Below are 23,453 nucleotides of genomic sequence, written 5' to 3' on the forward strand. Positions count from 1 at the left end.
ACAGAAAGGCGCCTCGTGCGAACGCAAATAAAAATAAAGCCGGCTCCGCCCGCCCCGCGGCAGCCGGCCGTCCCCCCGCGCCCCGCCCCATTTGACGCGCGGCTGCGCTCGGCCCCTTTAAGAGCCCCCCCAAACATGGCGCTCCACGGTTCACGTGCGCGCCCGGCCCCGCCCGCTGGAGCCCCGCTGACCTTCGGGACGGGCGCCTAGCCGTTGCCATTGGCCGGTCGCGCGGCGGCGCCGCCATCTGATTGGCGCGTGGCCGCCGGGTTCCGCCCCCAATGCGCCCAGCAGGCTGCGCCGCGGCGAGCGGCACTTCCGGTACTAGGCCTCGGCGGGGGGAGGGGACCGGGCAGCAACCGCCGCGGGCCGGGTGCGATGCGGGCAGAGCCGTAGGGGCGGCGGAGCGGCGGCACCATGCTCATCGATAACGTGGACGCGCTCAAGTCCTGGCTGGCCAAGCTGCTGGAGCCGATGTGAGCGCGGGCCGGGCTGGGGCGGCGTGGCGGGGCCGGGGCGGTTACCGCGTCCTCACGTCTGGGGGGAGCCGGGAGGGGAGGGCGCGGCCGGGCCGGGCCGCCTGCGGGGAGAGGAGGAGGCGGGGATGCGGGGCTCGGGGCTGCCCTGCCCGGCCCTGCCCGGCCCTGCCCCGCCCCGCCGCGCCGGGGGCGAGCGCTGCCCAGAGCCGCCGATCGCTGTTCGGGCCGTGGGGAGCGCCTGAGGACGGGCACAGCTCTCTGCGCACGGTGCGGCCGGGGCCCGGCGCTGCATGGGGCCGAGGGCTGTCGGTGCGGATCGGCCGTAGCGCGGGGCTGCCCGCACGCGGCGCGTCAACGGCTTGTGCAAATTGCTGGGGACTCACTGGCCTGTCACACCTGCGCTACTGCGGTGTGGCCGCTGTGAGCACCAAGGGTCGGAATGTGCGCGTCCAAAACTCGGCTTGGTTTGTTAGAAGCGCGGGCAACAAGGAAGGTGGAACATCTCAGTGGTTGTACTCTTACAGACACGTGTGCTTTGCTACAGGAAACTCTGAAACTGAATCTCTAGAAGGCTTTATCTTAACGTGCCCAAAGCAAAGCATCTCCTGCTCTCCCCCTGTCCCTGTGTGCCACTTGCATATGCACGTGTTGGTGCATATCTTCTGAGCAGCGTATCCCAAGGCAGGTGGCTTCCTTGCCTTTGTTTCTCGTGTAGTCTCTCTGGCACTCGGTCAGATCCCTCTGAAAGACTCCTCAGGCTCTGCTCCCCTCCTCACAGCTCCATGTGAACACTTGGGAGGAGCAGACAGGTCACAAAGTGATAGATGGTCATCTATCTTCTGTTCAAATATAGCACTTACAGTCAGTTCCACGTGGTCATTGCCACAGAATACATTTAGTGCAGTTTATTTCTTTTTCTCCATGTGTGCATAAGAACTGTAAAATCGGTACATTTGTGGTTTCTTTGTGGTTAATTGCTGCATTCTACCTGGTTTTAATTGGATTCTGGGAACAAGCAAACTAATGTGGAGCAGAACTGCTTGACTGACAGCTCATTAAGAAGTCTTCTTTAACCACTTGTTGTCTACATGAGTTTGTGTGTTTGTTAATTTGTTGAGTTTTTTCATCTGAGATTGTTTTGGAGTCTGCACACTTCGTGTTCCTCATGTTTCTATAGCTGACGTTCCTCTCTTTAAAAAATGTGTTGAGATTTAAAGGTTTAAAAAACACATTGAATCACTGAACTGCTTTGGGGTGCTGCCTGCTTTCTGATGGTTTACATCTGCATCTTCTTAAAGAGAAGCAAAATGAGGAGTTAATGCTTAATGATATTGCACTGAATAGTGGAACCTAAAGCAGTACCCAGTTTAAGATTAGTGGCAGAGTATCGCTGCACAGTTGCCTATCTTTCACTTTCATGAAGCTAGATGAGGGTTTTGGTGAGGAGCTTAATGATTCTGTGCTAATAATTACACCCTTTTTTTGCACTTTACCAGTATGAAAGGACTAATGTGAAATTTGTGGGCATGGAAATGCTGGAAATGAAAACTTCTGTACGTTATGCACAGTAACTTAAGCTGTACGGAGTGTATCTGTGTGCATATTTTAATGTGTGCTTTTGGGGAGTATTTCTCTGGGATGCATATTGTATATATTAAATATTATGTGTATTTTAAAACCACTTTAGTACTTTAAGTCAACTATGCAGTGACTTTTCTTCTCATTCTGTAATTCTTGTATGGCTGTTCTCAGTGGTGGTTGCAACGCTTAGTGAAAGTGAGAAAAATGTGCCCTGCTGCCCTGGAATTGGATGTTTGTAAAGAGGCTGGAAGGTGTTATTCTGGAGCAGCCTCAGAGAGACTGGGAGAGCTGTCAGCTGTGGTGGGGCGGGGTGGTCACCAGACAATTAAAGTATTTCACTGTAATTAACGGGGTGGGGAGGGGGAGAATGCTAGTTCAGTCATCCTAGTGCTCTTGTGTCAGCAGGTGAGCTGCACTCTGGGTTTCCTTTGGTGGTCCTTCTGTAACAGTCAGTGTCCAAAGCACAGTGGTTTTGCTGTTCTTCAGCTGAATCAAGAACGGTTCTTTCTCTCTGTAGATGTGATGCAGACCCATCAGCCTTAGCCAACTATGTTGTGGCATTAGTTAAGAAAGACAAACCAGAGAAGGAGCTAAAAGCTTTCTGTGCTGATCAGCTGGACGTCTTTCTGCAGAAAGGTACTGTGAATCTCCTTTGGTTCGGGGCTTTTGGTTTGAGCACAAGATGGTGTTTCTGCAGCCCGCTCTTGTTTGTGGGGAGCAGGAGGAGCTCTTCTCAATTAAAAGCTAGCACTTGAGTTTGTTCTGAAATGTCTCTCGTACTGCTGGAAGTTTCTCTGTCGCACGTTTGATGACTTCTTACAGCCTGACCTGTTGAACTTTTGGAGAGCTTCTCAGGGCGGTTTGGTTCCAATTCGAGCTGTTAAAATCAACTGTTGATTTTATTTGGTGGTCTAGGCGTAGACCTTTTTCCTTGGTCGTAAATTCCAATCACTTTTGTCTCTTAGAACATTTCAAAGTTGTAAATGTGATTGAAAGAAGTCTGTGTTTTTGTCTGTGATGCATTTGATGGTTTTTTTTTTTCTGTCTAAAAAGACAAGGTAAAACTCCACAAATGTAATTCTGTTTTCTTGAACTATTAATCATTAATCTGAGTTACTGCTGCTGTAGCAGTAAGCAGTCTATCAAGGGTTTGTGTTTTTTTTTCCAAGGACTTTTCTGGCAAATCCATTCCAAACAATTACTTAAGTCATATATTAATATGATTTATCTTAAATCATACATTAATATATGATAATATTTTTGTTGTTTTCTCTATCCTCAGAAACTTCAGGTTTTGTAGATAAACTTTTTGAAAGTCTGTACACGAAGAGTTACCTTCCTTCTCACGAACCCACGAAAGTAGAAGTGAAGCCTGCAGGTCAGGAGAAAGAAGTCATCAAGGAGGAGGTAACCACATTCATTCCCTACCTGCCTCTAATTTTGAACGTAGCCATCCTGTAACAGTTATGGGAGAAAACACAATAGCAAAATCCACTTTGTTGTGCTGGGACTAGTGACCCTTACTGTCAGTGTGTCTGAAGGAAAATGAAAGGTAATTCAGGCAATATATTTTAAAATCCCTGTGTGAAGCCTGCCTTTGATCGAGGTTAGTAGCATCCAAAAATCCTGTTCTGTTGTCCCTGGCAGTACGAGCTGGCACTGATCTGAAAGGATTTCAGAGGTGAGCAAGAAGGAAAACATTCTATTCCTTACAGAACATTAAAAAAATGGAACAGGAAATGTTCTGGAAATTATTTTAAATGTGTTCTGTAATACTTACAGTTGAATTCTCAATTGAGGATCAATTACTGAAAAAAGTGAGGTCGCATTCATTTGCCAGCAGTTCTTGTTTTGTCTTTTAACCTTTATTGACAAAATTGAAAGCATTCAAGTTTTTGAGAAAGCAAGGTAATATTTTTGTGAGTATCCAAACCCTTTTCAATTTCAAATCATCCTCACCTGTGTTTGGTACTTCTCTTTTTCCTGTGTTGGTAGTATTCCAAGAGAAGAGCTTTGTGTCTGTGTGTTTTTATAGCATCCTAATGTATCACCTCTGAGTGAAGATGGGGAAAATTGCTACAGAAGTAAATTTTCTTTATTTCTAGTATATCTGTAGTATATTGCTAGTATAGTCCTAGCACAATTTGCAAGATATTTTAGGCTATGTGTGTGTTTCCTTTGCTATGGGAAATATTCAGATAAAGCAGATAAAATATTCCGGTTCTTTCCCCTCCAGGGATGCTTGTGTCAGGAAGTGCTAAGAGCAAAAGCTGTTGTTCTCTTTTACAAATGAGCCCTAAGAAGTGCTGTTTGATGCAAGTGTTTTGAACTGGTATTCAAACTTATTCGTGTACTTGTGAGCCTAACATAAGATGAAGGAACACCTTGCTGGCAGGAGTTGTTCTGTCATCAGTGTTTGAACTGTTGGACGGTCTTGATAGTAACAAATAATTGATGATCGAACTCTGTTGGTCAACTAAAGCAAAGTTGTATTGTGCTGCATTGTGGAAAGTAGATGTTATTTGGGAGAAACGACTCATCAGTCCCTTTAAATCGGAGCTGCTGCTTGGTCTTTCCTTTCTTATGTCCTTTTCTGTTTGAGGATTAGCTCCAGAATTCTGTGACAACTGACTGTCATTGTAGCTTTGGTGACGGAAGGTTGTGATTTGGAACAACAGAAGGCTTTCACACTTTGCTGATCAATTCTTCAAAAACAGACATAATTTCTCAGTTTTTTAAAAACTATTCTGTTAAACAGCAATGAAATGGTGGGAGGGGGACTGCTTTGTTTGACTGGTTGGTTTTGGTTTTAATTTTGTTTTGGTTGTGTTTCAGGGATGTGAAAGAAGAAAAAGAAATATGTTGATGATAGTTTTATGTGGCAGGACATTCAGTAGCTATTGCACCTCAGCACCTTGATTTGTCATGCAGCTCAGTGTATTGCATGATTCCTGCAAAGGGAGGAATGAGAATGGAATCATACGTAAGCTTTGGTTGGAGGGGCCATAGTGGAGATCGTGCCATCCAACCATGTTTTCAGAGTATCACCTCAGATTAGACTATCCTGAGCCCTGTCGAGGCAAATCTCGAGTATTGCTAACAATTCTTCCTGAACAATCCTGAGCAAGGATGAGCGAATCATTATTTAAGGCTGCCTTTCTGTATTGTTTTGATTTGAAAAAAATCTTTGTTTTAAAAAAAGAAGTAATGTTCACCCTTATTTTGTAGCTGTCTGCTAAACAGAATTTTCAAGAATCAATTGAAGAAGAGCGGGATAGCAGGAAGAAGAAGCATTCTAGCCCACAGAGAAGCCGTGCAGATTCCAGTGAACAAAGGCTAGTAGTTGAATACCTTCTGTATTTCCCAGCAGGCTTTAGCTGAGGGTTTGTACCTCTTAGGTTATAACGTAAAACAGTGATTTGCTGCCCACTTTCCTCTGTCTGCAGTGTATTTCTGTGCTGATTGCACCTATGAGAACCCTACTTGGTTCTATTTTGGCCTCCTTGGGGAAAAAATGGCAATACTTTTACACTGTTGGTGCCTAGAGATGTTGTCAGTTCCATTCTTTCCCTTGTTACATAAATGAAAATCCTCAGTGGTGGGGGGGATTTTCCTGCTGCATTTCCCTTGTCTCCTCCACCAGGACAGACACGAACATACAGTCAACATCATTCTTAAAACTCCTTCTGTTTTTCTTCGTCTATGACTTCCTCACAGTTCTAATTTTTGTTAGTCCTCCCTTGGCTGCTTTCTGGAATGAATTAGTTTCTCTTTTCATAAATGTAGTCTACGTGTGTGTTTTTCTAGAACCAGAGAGAAAAGGAGAGATGATGGAAAGTGGAGGGACTACGACAGGTACTACGACAGGAGCGACCTGTACAGAGACAAGTCCAGCTGGCGGCGAGGCAGGAGCAAAAGCCGCAGTAAAAGCAGAGGGCTGAGTCGAAGCCGCAGCCGCAGCAGGGGTAGAAGCAAAGACCATGATGCAAACAGAAGTGTTGGTGAGTACTCGAGGTGCTGCTTTAGGAGGACAGTGATGTCAAGGACTCCTGCCCCTGGGATGGTCTAGCAGGCTGCAGGTGCCCTTGAGCCATCTGGGCAACTTTCGAGAACTTTGTCTTCCTGAAATCGTTAAGGTGCTGTTCATCAGGGTAGGATAATTAAGGGGATTGTTTTCTTCTTTGCTAACCTCTTAATTTATCCACAGGTGTATACCGGTGGATATCAGTAGCTGATATTTATGTGCTCTATATGCTAACAAAGCTGCTGATGTTTTTAAAGATGCACTCTTTTTTGCATAGTTTTTTGCATAAATCTTTTTCTCTTTGTTACTGTGCATTTTTAGAGAAGGTCCTTTTGTACTGAAGGTCATGACCACACAATCCTTTATTTCTTTAGGGTTAATTCAGAACTCTAGGAAAAACAAGAGGCACTGATTACAAATGTGTTTTGAGACCACCTCAATTACTGATGGGTGGAGGTTTGCTGAGTTTATTCACCCTTTCTACTTTAAGAGGGAAAGCTAAAATCCAAGAAAGTATAAGGAGTAAAAGAAAGAACGTTCGTTTTGTAAAGAAAGCATCTAATTTTCTGATATGTAAAACCTGCCTGCGTTATGGTTCGTTGTTGATCCATGGGTAAGACTGATCTTCAAGAACAATCTCACGTGCAGATTAATGAATATTTAAGCGAGCGTCTGTGTTGTTGTCTGGGGTTTTTATTGTTTTCTTCTAGGGCTCTGATTACAGAACAAATTATGAATCCTTACCTGAATCGTTTTGCTTTCATTTTGTTTTTTAACCAGAGCACCGTGAGAGATCAAAGTTCAAGAGCGAACGAAATGATGTTGAAGGCACATATAATCCCGTTTCTGCATCTGCCAGTAACTCTTCTGAACAGTATTCTGCTGCACAGTCTATTCCCAGTGCTGTTACTGTAATTGCACCTGCGCACCATCTCGAAAACACAACAGAGAGTTGGTCAAATTATTACAACAATCATAGCAATCCCAGTTCATTTGGCAGAAATCCTCCACCTAAGAGAAGGTGTCAAGATTATGATGGTAAGCTGTTTTCTGTCCCTGCCTGGTTTTCATTATATTGCAATATCCATTTTTTTCCCAAGTATTCAAGTCAAAGCACAGAAGCCTTTAGAGCACCTTCTATGTAAAAATGCATGTATGTGTGAGCTGTATTTAACTGGAGAGAGAGTTGTTCTTGCTGGGAGCAGTTTACTTTTAATTTGGTGGTTGCTGTACAGATGTTGATCACAGTTCTGTGTATGCCTTGGCAAATAATTCAGCAACCAGCAGTTCTGAAAAAGGTTTCGTTGCAGGTGTTTAACATGAAACAGGTGATGCATCTTTGTTTTTCCCTGGATTTTACGGTGCATAATGTATGTCTGTGTGCTTTTATGGAAGATTGCTTTGAGTTTGTTCTGAAAATTCACGTGGTAGTGCTAAATCAGTAATTGTGTGTTCTCTTTAGTACAAAATTCCAGCAAAAACCGGGATGATATTGTTTTGAGGTTTTTTTTCCTGAAAATATGATTTTTTTTGTTTTGCAGAGAGAGGATTTTGTGTACTTGGTGATCTTTGTCAGTTTGATCATGGAAATGATCCGTTAGTAGTAGATGAAGTTTCCTTGCCAAGTATGATTCCTTTTCCTCCACCACCTCCGGGACTTCCACCCCCTCCAGGTATGCTTCTGCCTCCCATGCCAGGTCCAGCTCGCAGTTTGAGGATCCCAGTTCCACAAGCTCATCCGCAGGCACCGCCTCCTGTTGTGCTTCCTGTACCAAGTAAGTTAAAGCACTTTCCTTTGTCACTCTGTCTTAGAAGTTAAAGTTGTCACTCTTTCTGAAAGGAAGGTACCTGTAGTTGAAGCAGTGAGTTGCAGTTTCTCTTGTAGTTCAAATGTACTAACCAAAAGATTGCCAAAATAATTTTGAAAACTCAGCCTGCAAAACGTGGTGTTTCTTATACTCCAAATTGAATCAGGTGAACAGAACAGATTGGGAAGAGAAAAATCTTTCAGATCATCTCATAACCCAAGTGTTGTTTGGATTGACAACTTTTCTGTTTTCTAATGCAAAAACAGAGAGGTCTGATCTCCTCAAAGGTTTAATAGATGCTGTTGGTACTATGCTGTATGCAGTGTCTTAGCAGCAGATACCCGGTAGATCCGTGATCTGTTCAGCTGTGTTCTCTGAGGCAGTTCAGCCTTTTCTGTTATCTCACTGTTTTATAATGCAAGTTCTGTGAAGAAAAATCTAAGAATATTGAAGGTGTGGTTGTATTGCTGTCTATTCCAGTAACACAATGCATGTTTTGACAATCGTAGCAGCTATGGGATGCAGAATGGTTTCTGTATCAGGTTTACACTGAGCAATTAGTACACTGAGCAATTAGTAGGCAGGCTTCTGGAAAACACTTCCAAATTGTTGTGGGAGGATTAATTAATAAATTAATCTTTGGGAATACAGTTGTTGTTTGTGCTAGTGTTATTTTAAGATGATGCTTCTGGTGAAATTACATATGGCTGTAATTTTGTGGAAGGCTCCAGTGGATCACTGTTAATTTTAGTATGTTGCAGAGTATTATCTCAATTGTCCTTCCTTGGCAGTACAGTAAGCAGGGAGCATATGTGTGCTGCATACAGGGAGAAACAGCTGGACCTTGCCTGTTAACACCTTTTGCCCTGTAGCTTGTGGTTTAGAACTGTAATTTTATGTGGTTTAAATGGAGGTGGTGTGATGTCGTGTTCTGAGTAAGCCTTGATTCTCCATGGCAAGGCTGAGGGAGGAGCTGCTTTGGCTAATGAAGTTCCAACACTAATAAAGCTCTGGGGAAGCAAATTTTGTATGTATGTATTTATTTAACTCTTAAGCTTACAGCTTGATTCGTTCTGGGACCAGGGAAAGGTGGTTGTAATCAGAGAAACTTCCCTGAACGGGGCTTCTCGTCGACTTGAACTTCTGATGTGGTGGAGCTGTGATTGTTGGCAAGGCGTGAATTAACTGCACAGGATGTTTGCACGTTTCTCTGTGGAGTGCTACCCATGTGTTCCACGCTGTCGTTGCAGGGCCGCCTTTGACTCAGTCCAGTCTGATCAACAACCGCGAGCAGCCCGGGACGAGCGCAGTGCCCAGCCTGGCGCCTGTGGGAGCACGGCTGCCCCCCCCGCTACCCCAGAACCTCCTGTACACAGTATCAGAACGTAAGCAGTGCTTTATTTTCTCTTAAATGTGCTCGGCATGTCAACGTTACGTTTCTTCAGCTTGTGGGATTACAAGTTATTACCTCTGCCTTCTTCCGTTAGGCACAAATCTAAAAAGGGCGCTGCCTTTCCTTGTGGGAGCACATCATCTGCTGCTGCTGCGAGTGGAGCAGCTCTGTTCTGTCACTGCCTGAGGAAAAATCGTCTGCAGGGAGATTTTTTTTTCATCTCGTGTTTTCCAAGTAGCAAAACTGTAGTGTAAGGAAGGGAACCCTTTGTTTTCAAACTGTTCAGTAGAACATCAGCATGGGAAAGATGCATCTGCTGATCTGTAATTACTGGGTGGCTTGGTCTTCACCCCTACTCAGTTCTGTGTACTACATGAGAGATTTTGTTTTCTTTGCTGTTCATCAGAATTGTCTCTACGTTTTTCGTATACATTAGTACTTCATTTCTGTCTTCTTTCCAGCACTGATGTAATTCTAGCTTTCTAACCAAAAGAAAAACACGTGATGTTTGATGGATATGACATCTTTTTCTTTACAGAGCACAATTTTTTTTAAACATGTATTTTATGAAAGGAATAACAAAATAACTAGAGAACCCTAAGTTGTTTTTTTTTTTTTAAAATCCAATAAAGTTTATATTTTTTTGGTAATGAAAAGAGTAAAAACACTTTGATGTTTTATACAAGGAGAACTTCAGTTTACAGTTTGTGTCTTTTCCTTTGTGAATTCTGTACTTTTTAGAGCTGTTTAAAAGTCATTTCAGAGACCTGAAAGTCTTCTTAGAGTCATCCAAGTATCTCATCAGGGTCTCTGTTCAGTTGAGTCCAAATGCTGTCAGACCACATTCCCATCTGATTCTTTCAGCTTCAAAGTTTGTTCCAAACTTTCTGTCTGTTTTTACTAACAAGGCATCAGTGACTTCAGTTCCTCTATGTAATTCTCTTCTCTTAAACTTCTGTAGAAGTTGGACCTCGTGTCCTGTTCTTGCACTGGTACACTTACAGCTGATTGTTACCTTGCAATTGCATGAAGAATCCCTGAGCAGGTGGAACTTGTGGTTGAGCTCACGCAAGTTCAGTGAAGGTTCTTGGTGGTGCTGAGGCTGTGCTGACTGCAGAGTCAGCACTGCATGACAGAACACGAGTGTTGAAGTTCTGAGGCAGCTGCTTTAGGCTGCAGTTTCATTGCCATCTTAGAATAAGGACACGTAGAGTGTTTTGGGTCCTCTGACTCCCTCTGGAACTGCATCCAATTCTGTTCCAGGATCTACTGTGTTTCTGTGGAGGCTTTTGTTGGGTTTTATTCATCCAAGTTCTTGTGTAGGTTTTCCTTTTTTATTATTTGAAAAATGCATCGTCCTTAATGACCGCAGACTGGGTGAAAAATGTGAGTCAGTTCTGTTGTCTTCTCGCAGTCATCCCCTGTAAATAGCATTGTGAGTACATCGCCACAGGTAGGCAGCGAATCTCGCTCTCACTGAGAATTCAGTAGGTAAGGGGCGAATTGCATGATTTCTCAGCTTGCTCTGGTTGAAATCACTTAACTGCATTCTTCAAAGGTCAGCTTCTGAAGTAATGTGACCTGTTGGGTAGGAAAGAATGAAAATCTCTTTGCATCTTAGGACAAGACATAAGAATAAATACTCAAACGAAATGTTCTGTTCCCTTTGGAGCAGTGTCAGGCTTGCTGAAGGCTGTGATAGAGATGCCTCATTTCTTTTTCAGGCAGGTTGCCATCAATACTCAGTTATGGAGGCTTACACGCTTTTGACAAACAGTAATGATCATTAAAATAGGAGAATATTCCCAGATATACTTGAGTGTAAAGCTTAATTAAGGGCTTTTATAGCTACTTGGTGTCTGTATGACCTCTCTTGCCTCTTCATACAGAAACAGCTTCTTATTCTGGGACACCCGTGCGTTTCCTTAACGGAAGATTGACCGTGAGTCTTAAGCTCGTGTGAAAACCTCTTACATTTCTCCCCTCTTTTTTGCAGATACGTATGAGCCAGATGGCTATAACCCTGAAGCTCCTAGTATTACCAGTGCTGGTAGATCTCAGTACCGGCAGTTCTTTACAAGAGCACAGACGCAGCGTCCGAATCTAATTGGCTTAACATCTGGGGAGATGGATACAAATCCTAGAGGTAGGAAGGGTTCTGTTTTTGTCTCAGAACATCAATGTTTGTTTTTGCATTTTCCAGGCTAAAAGCAGTGGTTTTTCTCACTGATTTGGTATTTCAGAGCAATTTTCAGGCATCCAAGAATCTGACGTCTCTACTATTTTTTTATTTTTATTTTTTAATTTTTAATGCTAATCTTTAAGTCCAACCAGTCTTATTGGTTAAAAATAACCACTTGCTTGGGAATATTAGAAGGGTTGTTTTTTTTTTTTTATTATTACTATTGTATGGATGGTGGGTTTTTATTCATCTTTAGCCTACAAAGGTACTTGTTGGGTATTGGGCTACTAGAAAGAAGAAATCAAATGGTGCAGGAAGTTGGCTTTGAACAGGAGTTTGAAGCTGGGTTGATTTGACAGGGACATGTTTAAGAGCCTTGGCTGTTCTGGTGCTCGTGGTGAGGGGAACTGCTGTGGCATGTGCTTGTGTCTGATGGTCTGACTTCCTTTCAGCCTGCTGGTGTATTTAAGGTGCTTGTTGCAGCTAGCATTCTAGTTCTAGCTCATGGAAATCCCAGTCTACGCTTCAGTAATTCTGAATCATAAACTGGATGAGCGTGGATGTGGTCTCCTCATGGTGACGTGTTCTCTCTCTCAAAAGAACTTTTGTACAAGTTACAGGTCTTGAAAGAAATTTTTGTGTTTTCGGCATAGTTGTCTTTTTCCTCCTGCTTTCTGCTCATGATCTCTAAGGAAAAAGTTGTTGCATTTCAGTATTTGCTGTTACATTTTGGCGTTTCTTACTGACCAGACAAGAAAGGTTTGCTTTGTTGTTGTTTTGTTTTCCAGAATTTCCCGCCAGGGACTCACCCTGTATAGAATATTATTAATTATTACTGCAGAAATTATTGTTGCTGTTTCCATCTTACTGAATTTCACAAATCAGGATTCTGTATTCTGGTTCCAAGAACCCATTCCAGTTGTAAGGGATTGTAAATCTCAGAGGTGGATCTTCAGACCAGTTGCTTTGTTGCCTTGTCAAGTGTGTGAAAGGTTTTCCCTAAAACCACCCCCTAATGTAAGAATGAAGCTGTATGCCTGAAAATGCCCAGACTTTTTTCTCATCAGAGTGATCAGCAGAGCTCTGGCACATAGGAAAACAAAAAGAAATTGATTTACATCTCACACCTCTCTTTAGGAGTTGAGTGTTTTGTGTGTGCCAGTGGCCTAATTTTCATACCAGAAGTTTCAGTACCTGCAAGTAAGGCCAAAACTTCATTTCTTCAAGCTGGTACTGAGCTTGAAGGTTAAAAGTCTCCTCTCTGCTGGCAAGACTAAATGCTTGTATTTCTCACGTGGGTTAGCTGGGCTAGTAAGTCATCTCTGAAGTAACTTGGTAAGCAGAACTGACTGACTTAAGTCTTCCTATTTTTTTAATGTTTTTAAACTCAATCCTATGTTGCTGTTTAAATGAGAGCTTTTTTCAGTGTTTTCATTGATGTGTGGTAAATAACACAGGGCTTTTTATTTTCCTCCAGCTGCCAATATTATCATCCAGACCGAACCTCCCATTCCCATTACAAATAATAGCAGCAATGTAACTAGAGTTGTGCTTGAACCAGACAGCAGAAAAAGGTCGCCAAGTAGTTTGGAATGTCCACCATTGAAGAAACCGTGGCTGGGAAAGTAAGAATTAACAGCTGCAGTTGGCTAACTTGAGTGCACTCGATTGCTATCAATGCTGTAACAACAGTAATTCATTGGCCTCTGTAATTTGAGTTGACTGAGTCAGAAAATGTGTTGATGTAATCAGAGGCTAAATATTGGGGAGGTTGTTATTTCTAATCTCTAGAGAAAATTTAAATATGCAATAACTTGCTACCTTACTTAGGTGTGTGCATGTCTCTCTCAATTACTCTCTTGCACTTGTTTTCTGCAGGCAAGCAAATAATAACCAGAATAAGCCAGGTTTTCTGAAAAAGAATCAGTACACTAACACAAAATTAGAAGTTCGAAAAATTCCACCAGAACTGAACAACATTACACAACTCAACGAGCACTTCAGCAAGTTTGGAACTATTGTAAACATTCAGGTAAAAAACAAACACAAAAAGCCCTCAGTTTTATGTCTGTGTGTGGGTATTTTCCCCTAGAGCCTTCCAGAACATTGCAGTAAACACTGAGGAATCTTAGAGGAAGCTAGCAGGAGGAGGTCACCAAATTCAAAAAAGCCTTTTCTTTTGTTTTTGGAGGCCTGTCGTGCTTGGTTTGCTCCTGTTAAATTTGAAAGGCTTGCAGATTTAACACCATCTAAACTATTCTCAGGTTTTTGAGCAGCTTGCCTATACTTTTTGAAACAGATCTTCTAGATTCAGGTTGGATATTTGGAAAAACTTCTTCTCCAGAAGAGTGGTGAGGTGCTGGAACAGGCTGCCCTGGGGGCGGTGGAGTCACCGTGCCTGGAGGTGTTCAGCATCATCTGCATGTTTCCTGGGGAATGGTTTAGTGGGGTGATGCTGGTGGGAGGTCGATGCTTGGACTGAGTGAACTGGGAGATCTTTTCCAACCTTGGTAATTCTATGATTCTATAAAACTGTTTGGTGTGAAGTCCTGCATCGTTTCTTAGCATTTTGGCCAAGATGCCATGGGTGTAACATCATGTTACGTCCTAGAAGAGGCTCCAATTCAGTGGTGTCCCTTGGAAAAGCACTGTGTAAACAAAGCACAGCTACGTGGTTAGAGTGCTGTTTTATTTTTGCAGAAAGCAGTGACTTCCTTCATCCTCAGTTTGAGGTCTGAATAAGGACAGATACCTGGCGAGCCTCTGTATTTTTGAGCTCACAGTTTTATGCTTTAGCCCAAAAGATACTTTGGTTCTTTCTTTGGTTCAGTCTTGGTAGTGCATTCTAAAAAACATGCTACCTCAATCATCTTGTACTAGGTATGTTTTCATTCCTGTGATGATTGATTTTTAGAGAAAAATGCTTTTGTGTGACTGTTAGATAAGGTTTCTTTGGGAATATGGTGAACCTCTGCACTGTGCGTCCTTGGACGTTTCTATCTCAGATCAGAATAAAGAGCTTTGGAGTCAGCACTGGGTCTCCTCAGTTCTATCCCAGTTTACAGTGCTTTGAATATCTGATGATCTTTGATGGATAACTTTTTAATTATTAACTCAATTTTTATTGTACTACATATAGTCTTTGCTGCAGTTGTGCATAGCATTTGCAAAATGTACTTGATTCTAATTACACAGAGGATTTTGCCTTTATTTTGAGTTGCTAATACCATTACACATTCCACTTGTTACTGTGGGTTACCTGTAGCTTGGATTCCTGCTGGCTGACGTATTTTCTTCCTTGAGAAATGTATTCTCATGAACTCTTTCTTTTAGGTTGCTTTCCAGAACGATCCTGAAGCTGCTCTGATTCAGTACTTAACTAATGATGAGGCTAGGAAGGCAATTTCAAGCACAGAGGCAGTTTTAAACAATCGGTTCATAAGGGTGCACTGGCACAGAGAAAGCGAGCAGCAGCCCCCACTGCTGCAGCAGCCCCAGCAGCAGTCAGCCGCGCCGTCTCTCCATCACCAACTTCACCTCCAGCAGCAAGCCCTGGCCCCGGCTCCCGCTGTGACAATGCACAGCAATCTGCCCAAGGTACTTTCATAAGCGACCTCCAGAGCTGATAGCAGCGCTCCCAAGTGACAGCTGCTTTTAGGTGCAGCACGTGTAACCTCTCGTTTTTCCATCTCTGACGCGCAGGCAGTGAACAAACCGCTGGCATCTGGTGCCTATGTCCTGAACAAAGTCCCGGTGAAACGTCGCCTTGGAGCAGCAGGTGGAAATCAGTCTGATCTCAGTCAGGCTGGGGCCGTGGCAGAGGACTGTCAGGTATGGTTATGAAACCTGACCGCCGTCGTGCTTTCACTTACAGCTGTCATCTGTGTGGGTCTGCTAAGTGGAACTAGGAAATGGAGCAGGATTTGCGAGTCCTCAGTTGCTTGTTCCTTTCATCGCTGGTGTTCTGTGACGTGATCATTTATTTCCTCCAATTTTCATTAGCTGCTTCATATAAACCAGGGAGAATAATTCCAGAGACTGTCACCGTCTTCAGCAGCATAACATATTTTTGACACTGTTTCATTCTAAACAAATTTTACAGCTTACATGTCAGCTTTCTGTTGACTAACCTAATTACTGTTCAGTGATTTTGGTGTTTACACTGTGCTTCAACAATGGTACTGGAAACTTACAGAATACTTCTGCGGAGTTCAATCTGATACAGTTTAATTAGCACTGATGTCATAAGGCAGCACATGTTCTTGGTCACAAAGAAGTTATTTCTTGTAAGAAAGGAAGAATGCAAGTGACAGTTGCTGCCTTATTTCTTTTCTGAATGTCTGATCAGCAAGTGTGTTAGGTTGTGCTACCCAGCTGGGTTGGTTCTGATACAGGAGCTGAGTGTTAGCAGTGCTCCTCGTGGGTATCAGGAGAGAGAGGGAGTTTTTGGATGAAGACCAAAAGAAATTATCTTTTGCAGAAAGCGTTCTATGAATCATTTATGCAGGTGGCTCCCAAGTAGGTGGATTGTTAGACTGAAGGCTTTCTGCATGTTTTCATTGCATTGCTGTATTTGTCTCCTTTTGTAATTCTGGAAGCACGCGTTGTTTCACAGAAGATATTTATTTAAAATTCCTAATTTTAACCTGCCACATATTGTTGTGTGTGCATTTCTACTGTTTCAGACATTTCCTACTCCTACAAGCCATTCAAAAATGGTTTATAGTTCTTCAAACTTGAAGGCGGCTGTGAAGCCTGGCGCAGGATCTAAACCTCATGACGTACAGGAAGCTCTTAAGAAGAAGCAGGTACTGTGCTGTGTGCTGCTGGATGAACAGTGCAGTGCTTAAAGTACTTTAAAAAAAAGAATTGGTGGACAATTTAAACCTCAGATGTGGCTGTGTAGCGTTTTGCACAGTCAGTGTAAGCTTTGTCATCGTGGAACAATCGTGGTAATGCACACTGAAGGCTTTTTTTTTTTTGAGGGATGGAGTTCTGGTGGCATTTCTCTGATTTTAATCTCTGCAAATATGAGGAACTTAACTGACAGCATGGGATGTGTTTCTTCAAGGGGAGTTTGGAGGTGGAAAGAAGTTAGTAGAGTACTTCACAGCAGGAAATTGGCAGGATTTCATTGTTGTTTTCCAGACCAGATGTACTGAATACTTTTGTGGTTTGCAGACTAGTGGTTTTCATTATGGCCCTCACTTCTGTAGCTTCAGAAAGAAAATGTGACATGTGAGTACATATAATGCTAGACTACTTCTTCTGATTGGAAGAGTTTTATTCTCCTAGGAGGCAATGAAACTCCAACAAGACATGAGGAAAAAGAAGCAGGAGATGTTAGAAAAACAAATAGAATGCCAGAAGGTGAGTTTGGACTGACTTCATTAAGCACATCCTGGTTTTGTAGATATCTGTCTGTTCAGCATTATTCTTGCTGGAATTTATATTGCTGCTCTTTTATTAATGTACAGATGTTGATATCCAAGCTGGAGAAAAACAAGGCCATGAAACCAGAAGAGAGAGCAGAAATAATGAAGACGTTAAAAGAACTAGCAGGAAAAATATCTCAGTTAAAGGATGAGTTAAAAACTTCATCTGCAACCTCTACGCCATCAAAATTAAAATCCAAGACAGAGGTATGTGTTGTGCAATGCACTTGCACATCTGTCTTCTGTAACTGTTTCTAATGACGTGTCCTAAAAACACAACCATGTTCGGTCAGCTTGCTTCCCAGCGTGTTTTGAATTTGCCTGGTCACTGTGGAGAAGCAGACTATGGTTCTAAGTAGCTTGGATGAGTGACTTACTTACAGCTCATTCAGGATTGTTCCAGTTCTGAAGCGTGGAGTTCCAGGTCCTTCCAAAACTGAGTCTGAGGGAGAATCGTGGAGGCAAGCAGCAGCATAATGAACTGAATTTAGAGGGAGGTGTGGCTGCTGTGTACTGACCTGTTTGTGTCAGTTACATAAATTTACTGCTAAAGAGGGGGACTAAAGCATTAAAAGTGTGCATTCATGTTCTGCTTTCCACTTCCATTTTCTCTTTCTGTACCTTTTTCTCTAAGGCACAAAAGGAACTTCTGGATGCAGAACTAGACTTCCACAAACGACTCTCTTCTGGGGAAGACACAACTGAACTGCGGAAAAAGCTAAATCAGCTGCAAGTAGAGGTAAGTATGTCAGGATTTATGCTTTTAATGTGCTTTGCAGACACAAGTTTAAGCTCCTTTCAAACCTTTACACCTTATTTGCCTTTTTTTTCCTCTTTTTCACAGGCTGCCCGTTTAGGCATTTTGCCTGCTGGCCGAGGAAAGGCGGCTCCAGCCCAAGGGAGAGGACGAGGACGGGGCCGTGGTGGGAGAGGAAGGGGGATGTTAAATCACATGGTGGTAGACCATCGTCCCAAAGCACTAACAGTTGGAGGATTCATTGAAGAGGAGAAAGATGAACTGCTGCAGCACTTCTCTGTAAGTATGAGGTCACGTTAACAAGAAAAACTGAAGCTGACAGTTAGGGCTGCACTTTCAGTCTCAGATGAAGTGGGTATCTGATACCGTGAGAGTGTGCTGCAGAGAGAGGCAGGCTGGGAACTCTGTAAGGAACAGTTTATTTTCCAAAGTCTTAAGGATGAATAAAAGTCTTCCTTTCTGTAGTATGAATTCATCCTGAATTGATGGAACAAGCTATGAATAAACACTTTCAAGAGTGTGAATGTAATGCCTTTTATGGCTGCTTTACAGTGGCTGCCTAGCATGTTATTTTAATAGGAAAAGCCAAATGGCTTATTTTTATTCTGCATTAGAATAGTTAAAACAGATGATAGAAGGCTGAGAAATACCTATCAGCGTGTCTGCTTTAACAGGTATTGGCAATTCGTGCACATTTCTCTTGTTTCTCTCTAATTCAGAAAGCAAAACCCTGTTGCTTTTTCAATTTCATAAAAGTTAAACTCATTTGGAAACAGCAAATAACTTGATAGTGTGCAAGGTGAGTTACTGAGCACGTTGTTCTGTTAGCTGAGTTCTGATGCTGAAGGAAGGACACGTTTGGCATTGCCCTCAGTCACGCTGCCCAGAACGGTGCGTCCTCCTTTGCAGGGCTGCTGGAGTTCTTTCCATCTGCTCTTCAGGGCCACCTGGGGTGGGTTCAGGCTGCTGGTGCTGCCTCCAGAAGCCCTTTGTGGTGGGATTTGGGTGGTTTGGCTTTGTTGTTAATTTTTTTTTCCCTCTTTTTGCATGGTTTGTTTTTTGTTTTAATCTGTCATAGCTGTGGACACTGCAATTTTCGTTCTTAAAAATGGTGTTTGACTTCTAAAAATAAAGCCTTATGCTCATCTGGCTGTGCTAGACATTTTTCTCTTCATGGTCCCAGACAAAATTGCGTTGTGTGTTTGCAGAACATACTCAGGTGTGTAGCAATGTTTGATTCCTATCTCCTCTGCAAATAAATGAGCTCTAAAGGACTGGTTTAACAAGTCTGCAGTAGTATTGAAGGGCAAGAAAGATAAGTGAAACAGCCAATTATTTGAATTGAATTCAGTTATACATTTATTTCCTTTGTTCCTGCAAAATTAAGCTCCATTTATGAGAATGTGAATAGATCTGAGCTTTTGTCCAAAAATACAGGCACAGGTGCTGCAGTGTCGCCATCCAAAGCAGCTGAGGTTCCTCTCTCTCCCAGTTCTGTCCTAAAACTAACAAGGTTTCGGGGCTGCTCTGGACCAAAACGATTCAGGTGTAGCATATGATGATGAGTCTCTTGGAGGAAAGCATTGCTTTTGTTCCTCATCAATTTTTCTTCTTACAGAAATTCGGAGACATTGAGGATCTCCAAGAAGAAGACTCCCCACTGAGTGTTGTTCTGACCTTCAAATCTCGCTCTGAAGCTGAGAATGTAAGTGATGTGGTGGATTTGTTTCTCCTCGGTTCCAGAACAAGAATTTTTACCTGCTTGTGTCTGCCTTTTTGTCTTTAAACTTCAGGGGGTTTGGATCCCACTCATTTGAGCTACGTAGTGCAAATATTTGTTGCTCCTGCATGTAGTGTTGCTAAGGGGGATAGGCTTCATGTCTGATGGATTACGGTGGGTTTTCTGCTGATGTGGACTCAATGTCACAGTCAGTTTAGAACCCTGTTAATATCTTTAGATTGATGGTAGGTGGGCATTATTCAGTAGATTCAGGATTACGTGAAGTTGCTCTTGAGGACTGCAGAAGGTGATGCACGTCTGAGATGTTCAGACACACATCTGCACTAATTAGTGCTCACTGGCTTTAACTCGTTGTTGGTGATCTGAAGACTTCTTAATTTGATTTTCCATTTAAAAACGTGTTCATTTAAAATACAATCTAGGCTGCTAACCAGGGATCCAAGTTTAAAGACCGAAGGCTGCAGATATCATGGTACAAACCTAAGGTACCCTCTGTGTCCACAGAAGTTGAGGAAGAGGAATCTAAGGAAGAGGTAGGAAAACACGTGGGTAAAGTAATAACAGCTTTAGCATGAGAGCTCCTTTAGAACTCGGGTTTCTGTTGACAGAATAAGTTTCATTGCAGATGTTTCTGCAAAGCAGAACCTCCCCTGGTTTTGATTAATCCAGTGAAAGAAAATAAAACACCACTGGAAACTCACGTTTGCAAACTGCTGGGATAAACCTCACGTTCTCACGTACACAGGGGCTGCTCATCTTGTTGTTACTGGGTGCGAATCCTCCACTGGAGGATAAGTTATTAATTCTTAGATTGCAATTGTGAGCCCTTAAAGGCTGTTAAGGGGTTTCCTGGCCTTGTTTAACGGCCTGTTTTGGTGGGCGGGTGGCTGCTTCCCTGCTTCCTTGAAGTCTGGCTTCTTTCCCTTTCTTGATGCGAGAGTCCTTGATTGTCTGTGGGAGGCAACGAGCTGCGTGCCCTGTGCCCTGTGCCCTGTGCCCTGTGCCCTGTGCCCTGTGCCCTGTGCCCTGTGCCCTGTGCCCTGTACATGCAGCCCATGCTGTGCTGTGTCACAGGTCCTGCGCTGCTGCACGGAACTTTGGTTTCAAACCGTGTTTCTTCTTCATCCAGGAGACTGAAACCTCAGATTTGTTTTTGCACGAAGATGATGATGATGAGGATGAAGACGAGGATGAATCCCGTTCTTGGAGAAGATGAAACTTGACGTTAGAAATGTATAACCTTAGGCATATAGTTCAAGCTACATCTTTTAGACATCTATTTAAGAAAGTTGATGAGCCAAAAAAAAGCTTTACTTTCTTTTCAAACCACAAGATTTAAAGTGAGCAAAGTTTGTTATAAAAACATTTCAGAGATAGAGCTGCGATGCCAACCTAGCCAAAGGCCCAGTAACTTTTTATAGAAGTATCAAGCTCACCAGGATGGTGATTTTTTTCTATTTAAGAAGGATAAAAAAGAGAGAAAGAAAACAAATATTAGTATTTTCTTGTCCTCTTTTTGTGTCACCCTCTATTACCTTGTTTTGGGTTTTCTATAATGTGATTGATTTGTTAGCTTATAATTGAAAAGATGTTACAGGTTTTATTTAGCAATATTCTAGGCTCGGGGGAAAGACACAAACTGTCATTAAATGTTATGAAAGAAAAAACGCCTCATTTACTAATTGAAGAAAGGTGGCATTTTGTTTCACATGCAGTCACTGCCTGTAGAAGTCACTGTGGCTGAACTCGTCAGACATCTCAGGATGTTTGGAAGCCACGCAGTTTCAATGTTTGCTTTGTGAGGGGGTGAAACAGGTAACCCAGCAGGGGGTGGCTGTGACGCCGTCCGCTCGCTCTGTTCTTCAGAGCCCGCTGCACGCAGCAGCAGTGGCACAGCTGCAGGGCAGGGTTTGCTCTCCCATGGTTTCCCCCTGTAGTTCAGTGCAGTCCAGTCTCAGCCGCACCGTTTGTTCGCTGCATTCCTGAGTCTGTGAGCTTGAATCGAGTGAGTTTCCTGCTTTCCCCAGAAAGAACTGAACGGGCAACTGCTCACAGCCCCTCCAAACTCTTCTTCCCTCTGGTTCTGTTTATATTGGAGCCAAACCCACCAGGTGTTCAGAGCAGGGCGCTTCCTGTCTCGCTGCAGGGTTTGGAGCGGCGCTGTGTGTCTGCACCTCTGCATGCGTTTCGCACGGCGCCGCTCGGCTGCCCCATTGCTGCACCGCTCCAAACCCGCGCCCAGCGGCGGCGTGCGATGGCAGAAATGAGGGCAGCCAGCTCAGATCCTGCAGCCACGTCTCTTAACTGCTGCGGGGCTTTTGTGGCTCGCCAGCATCAGTGCCACCTAGGGAGCGTTTTCTTTGGCTGTGCGTTCGCACAGTGCGCTTCTCAGTACGCTTTGATGTGCTTTTCTATACAAAATAAACTGAATGTCAGTGAAAAATGCTCTCCTCTTTTTAGTTTACCAGAGTATTTGCCAGCAAGTTCCCGACTGAAGAAAATTTAGAGAGACCCCTGAGTTGCTGTGGCTCTGATGTTGGTAACACAGCTGAGCGCGCTGTGTTTGCTGCTCCCTGCCTGCGTTCCCTTTGTGCTGTGGTGGTGCATTGGAAGTCCAAGCGGTGTCATCTTCGGGTTCCTCACCAGCTGAAGGGAATTCAGCCTTTCAGTGCTCCGCCTCTGCGCGTTAGAACCTCTGTGTGCGATGTGGACGTTCTTGTTAACGTTGAGGTGAAATTGCAAGGAAATGAGGGAAAACGTATCTTAGCTATTCCCCACGTCTCTCCTCCCATCGTCTCCTCTGATGTTGTTCTTGTTGTCTGCGGTTCAGTCGGTGTATATGTTGAAATGCCCATTGCAGCAACCGTGTTGAGTCCTGACAGTTAAAAGTGATAGAGGGAACAAAGGATTTATATATTTTTTTGTACAGAGTTTTTTCTTAAACTGTATAATTTTGTAAATATGTTGCTTTTTTGTGTACTAAAACTACCAGCGTATAGATTTCAATAAGAACTGTTGTATTTTTGTATTTGCAAAATGAAAACTACAGTGAATGAATGAAGCCGTAAGAAAAGCTGCGGCGCCGTTGGTGCAGAACGGGCTTCCTTTTCATATGGTTTGGGCTGCCGGCGGCTGGCAGGAGCTGAGCGGCGGCTCCACGCGCTGCTTCCCGCAGGGCTTCCCGGGATCGCTCGGCTTTTCTGACCGCTTTCCTTCGCAGCCCACGTGGGCAGCGACGTCCAGATGCGATTTCTGAGTGCTGGAGTGAAAAAATGAGTCGTGCATCTGAGCTTAGCCTGTGCGCTGTGAGCGCAGTCACCTCCCTGCGGCGCGAGTGGTGGCAGCGCTCCCACCGCCGCTGCGCCAGGAGCAGGAGGTGTCCCAGAGCGAGCATCCTGCCCCAGCCGCGGCTCTGCTGGCGCTCGGGCGGCGCTGCGGGCTCTGCTCTGCGCTGCCGTTCCACGCCGGTGCTTCCTGAGGGCCCACGAGGCAGCAGTGCAGCCTGAGGGCAGGAGGTGTTGGGTCTGAGCTGTGGGGACGGAGGGCATCTGGTCTGTGGGGCGGGGAGCTGCGCCGCCTGCGCTGGGTGTCAGCTGGGCAAAAGGAAACAGCAGCCCCGGAGCTGGAAGGTGGACGTGGAAACTGTCACTGCTTGCTGGGAGAATGCACCTCTTTTCTTTTCCTCCTTACGAAATCATGTGAAAAGGAATGAAGTTCCCTTGGTGTATAGTAAACTTGTACTATAGTTTTTACAGAATTGTGAACTTGTGTAATAGTGTAATAGGAGATACTGTTGAATTTCTAACTGTTTATACATTTAAATTCATATATGTAATGTTTGTTTTATTGATTACAATCTGAATTTCTAAGATGCATGTTGACTTTTTTGCAATAAAGGTATGCTACGGGAATGGTTCCAAATGGAGAAAAGAAAAGGAAAACTAAGTTAAATAAATTGGACAGCAGAACCATTCAAAAAAAAAAAAAAAAACCAAACCACCCAATGATCACAAAAAGAGCGTCATCACTTTGGTGCTGGAGCTGTGTGTGGAG

The 23,453-nt window shown here is 43.6% G+C and overlaps 1 protein-coding gene across 2 annotated transcripts; it reads left to right on the forward strand.

Annotated features, from left to right (window-relative positions):
• The first annotated feature begins 359 nt into the window (after nt 1-359).
• Nucleotides 360-23,321, forward strand: RBM27 (RNA binding motif protein 27). 2 transcript variants are annotated; one of them, XM_042826315.1, is made up of 22 exons: nt 360-476; nt 2,578-2,696; nt 3,343-3,467; nt 5,289-5,395; nt 5,868-6,061; nt 6,865-7,122; nt 7,626-7,859; nt 9,143-9,277; nt 11,282-11,431; nt 12,945-13,092; nt 13,346-13,499; nt 14,801-15,064; nt 15,170-15,298; nt 16,153-16,275; nt 16,763-16,837; nt 16,945-17,109; nt 17,537-17,641; nt 17,747-17,938; nt 19,278-19,364; nt 19,823-19,933; nt 20,530-20,633; nt 21,861-23,321. In XM_042826315.1, the coding sequence occupies exons 1-21, from the start codon at nt 418-420 to the stop codon at nt 20,614-20,616; spliced, it is 3,021 nt and encodes a 1,006-aa protein (XP_042682249.1). In that variant the 5' UTR covers nt 360-417; the 3' UTR covers nt 20,617-20,633; nt 21,861-23,321. The 2 variants fall into 2 exon arrangements, with proteins under 2 accessions (XP_042682249.1, XP_042682248.1); XM_042826314.1 differs by having other exon boundaries at nt 20,530-23,321.
• The last annotated feature ends 132 nt before the right edge of the window (nt 23,322-23,453 follow it).

The sequence above is a fragment of the Centrocercus urophasianus genome, unplaced genomic scaffold, assembly GCF_019232065.1.
Source record: "Centrocercus urophasianus isolate 14NV4802_14NV808 unplaced genomic scaffold, USGS_Curo_1.0 seq_26, whole genome shotgun sequence".
Taxonomy (NCBI): domain Eukaryota; kingdom Metazoa; phylum Chordata; class Aves; order Galliformes; family Phasianidae; genus Centrocercus; species Centrocercus urophasianus.

Bases quoted from the DNA above. Each gene is read 5' to 3' on its own strand.
- RBM27 (XM_042826314.1), top strand. From the start codon at position 418: ATGCTCATCGATAACGTGGACGCGCTCAAGTCCTGGCTGGCCAAGCTG. The intron at 11,432-12,944 runs GTAGGAAGGGTT...ATTTTCCTCCAG, and splicing joins GATGGATACAAATCCTAGAG to CTGCCAATATTATCATCCAG. The intron at 15,299-16,152 runs GTATGGTTATGA...CTACTGTTTCAG, and splicing joins CCGTGGCAGAGGACTGTCAG to ACATTTCCTACTCCTACAAG.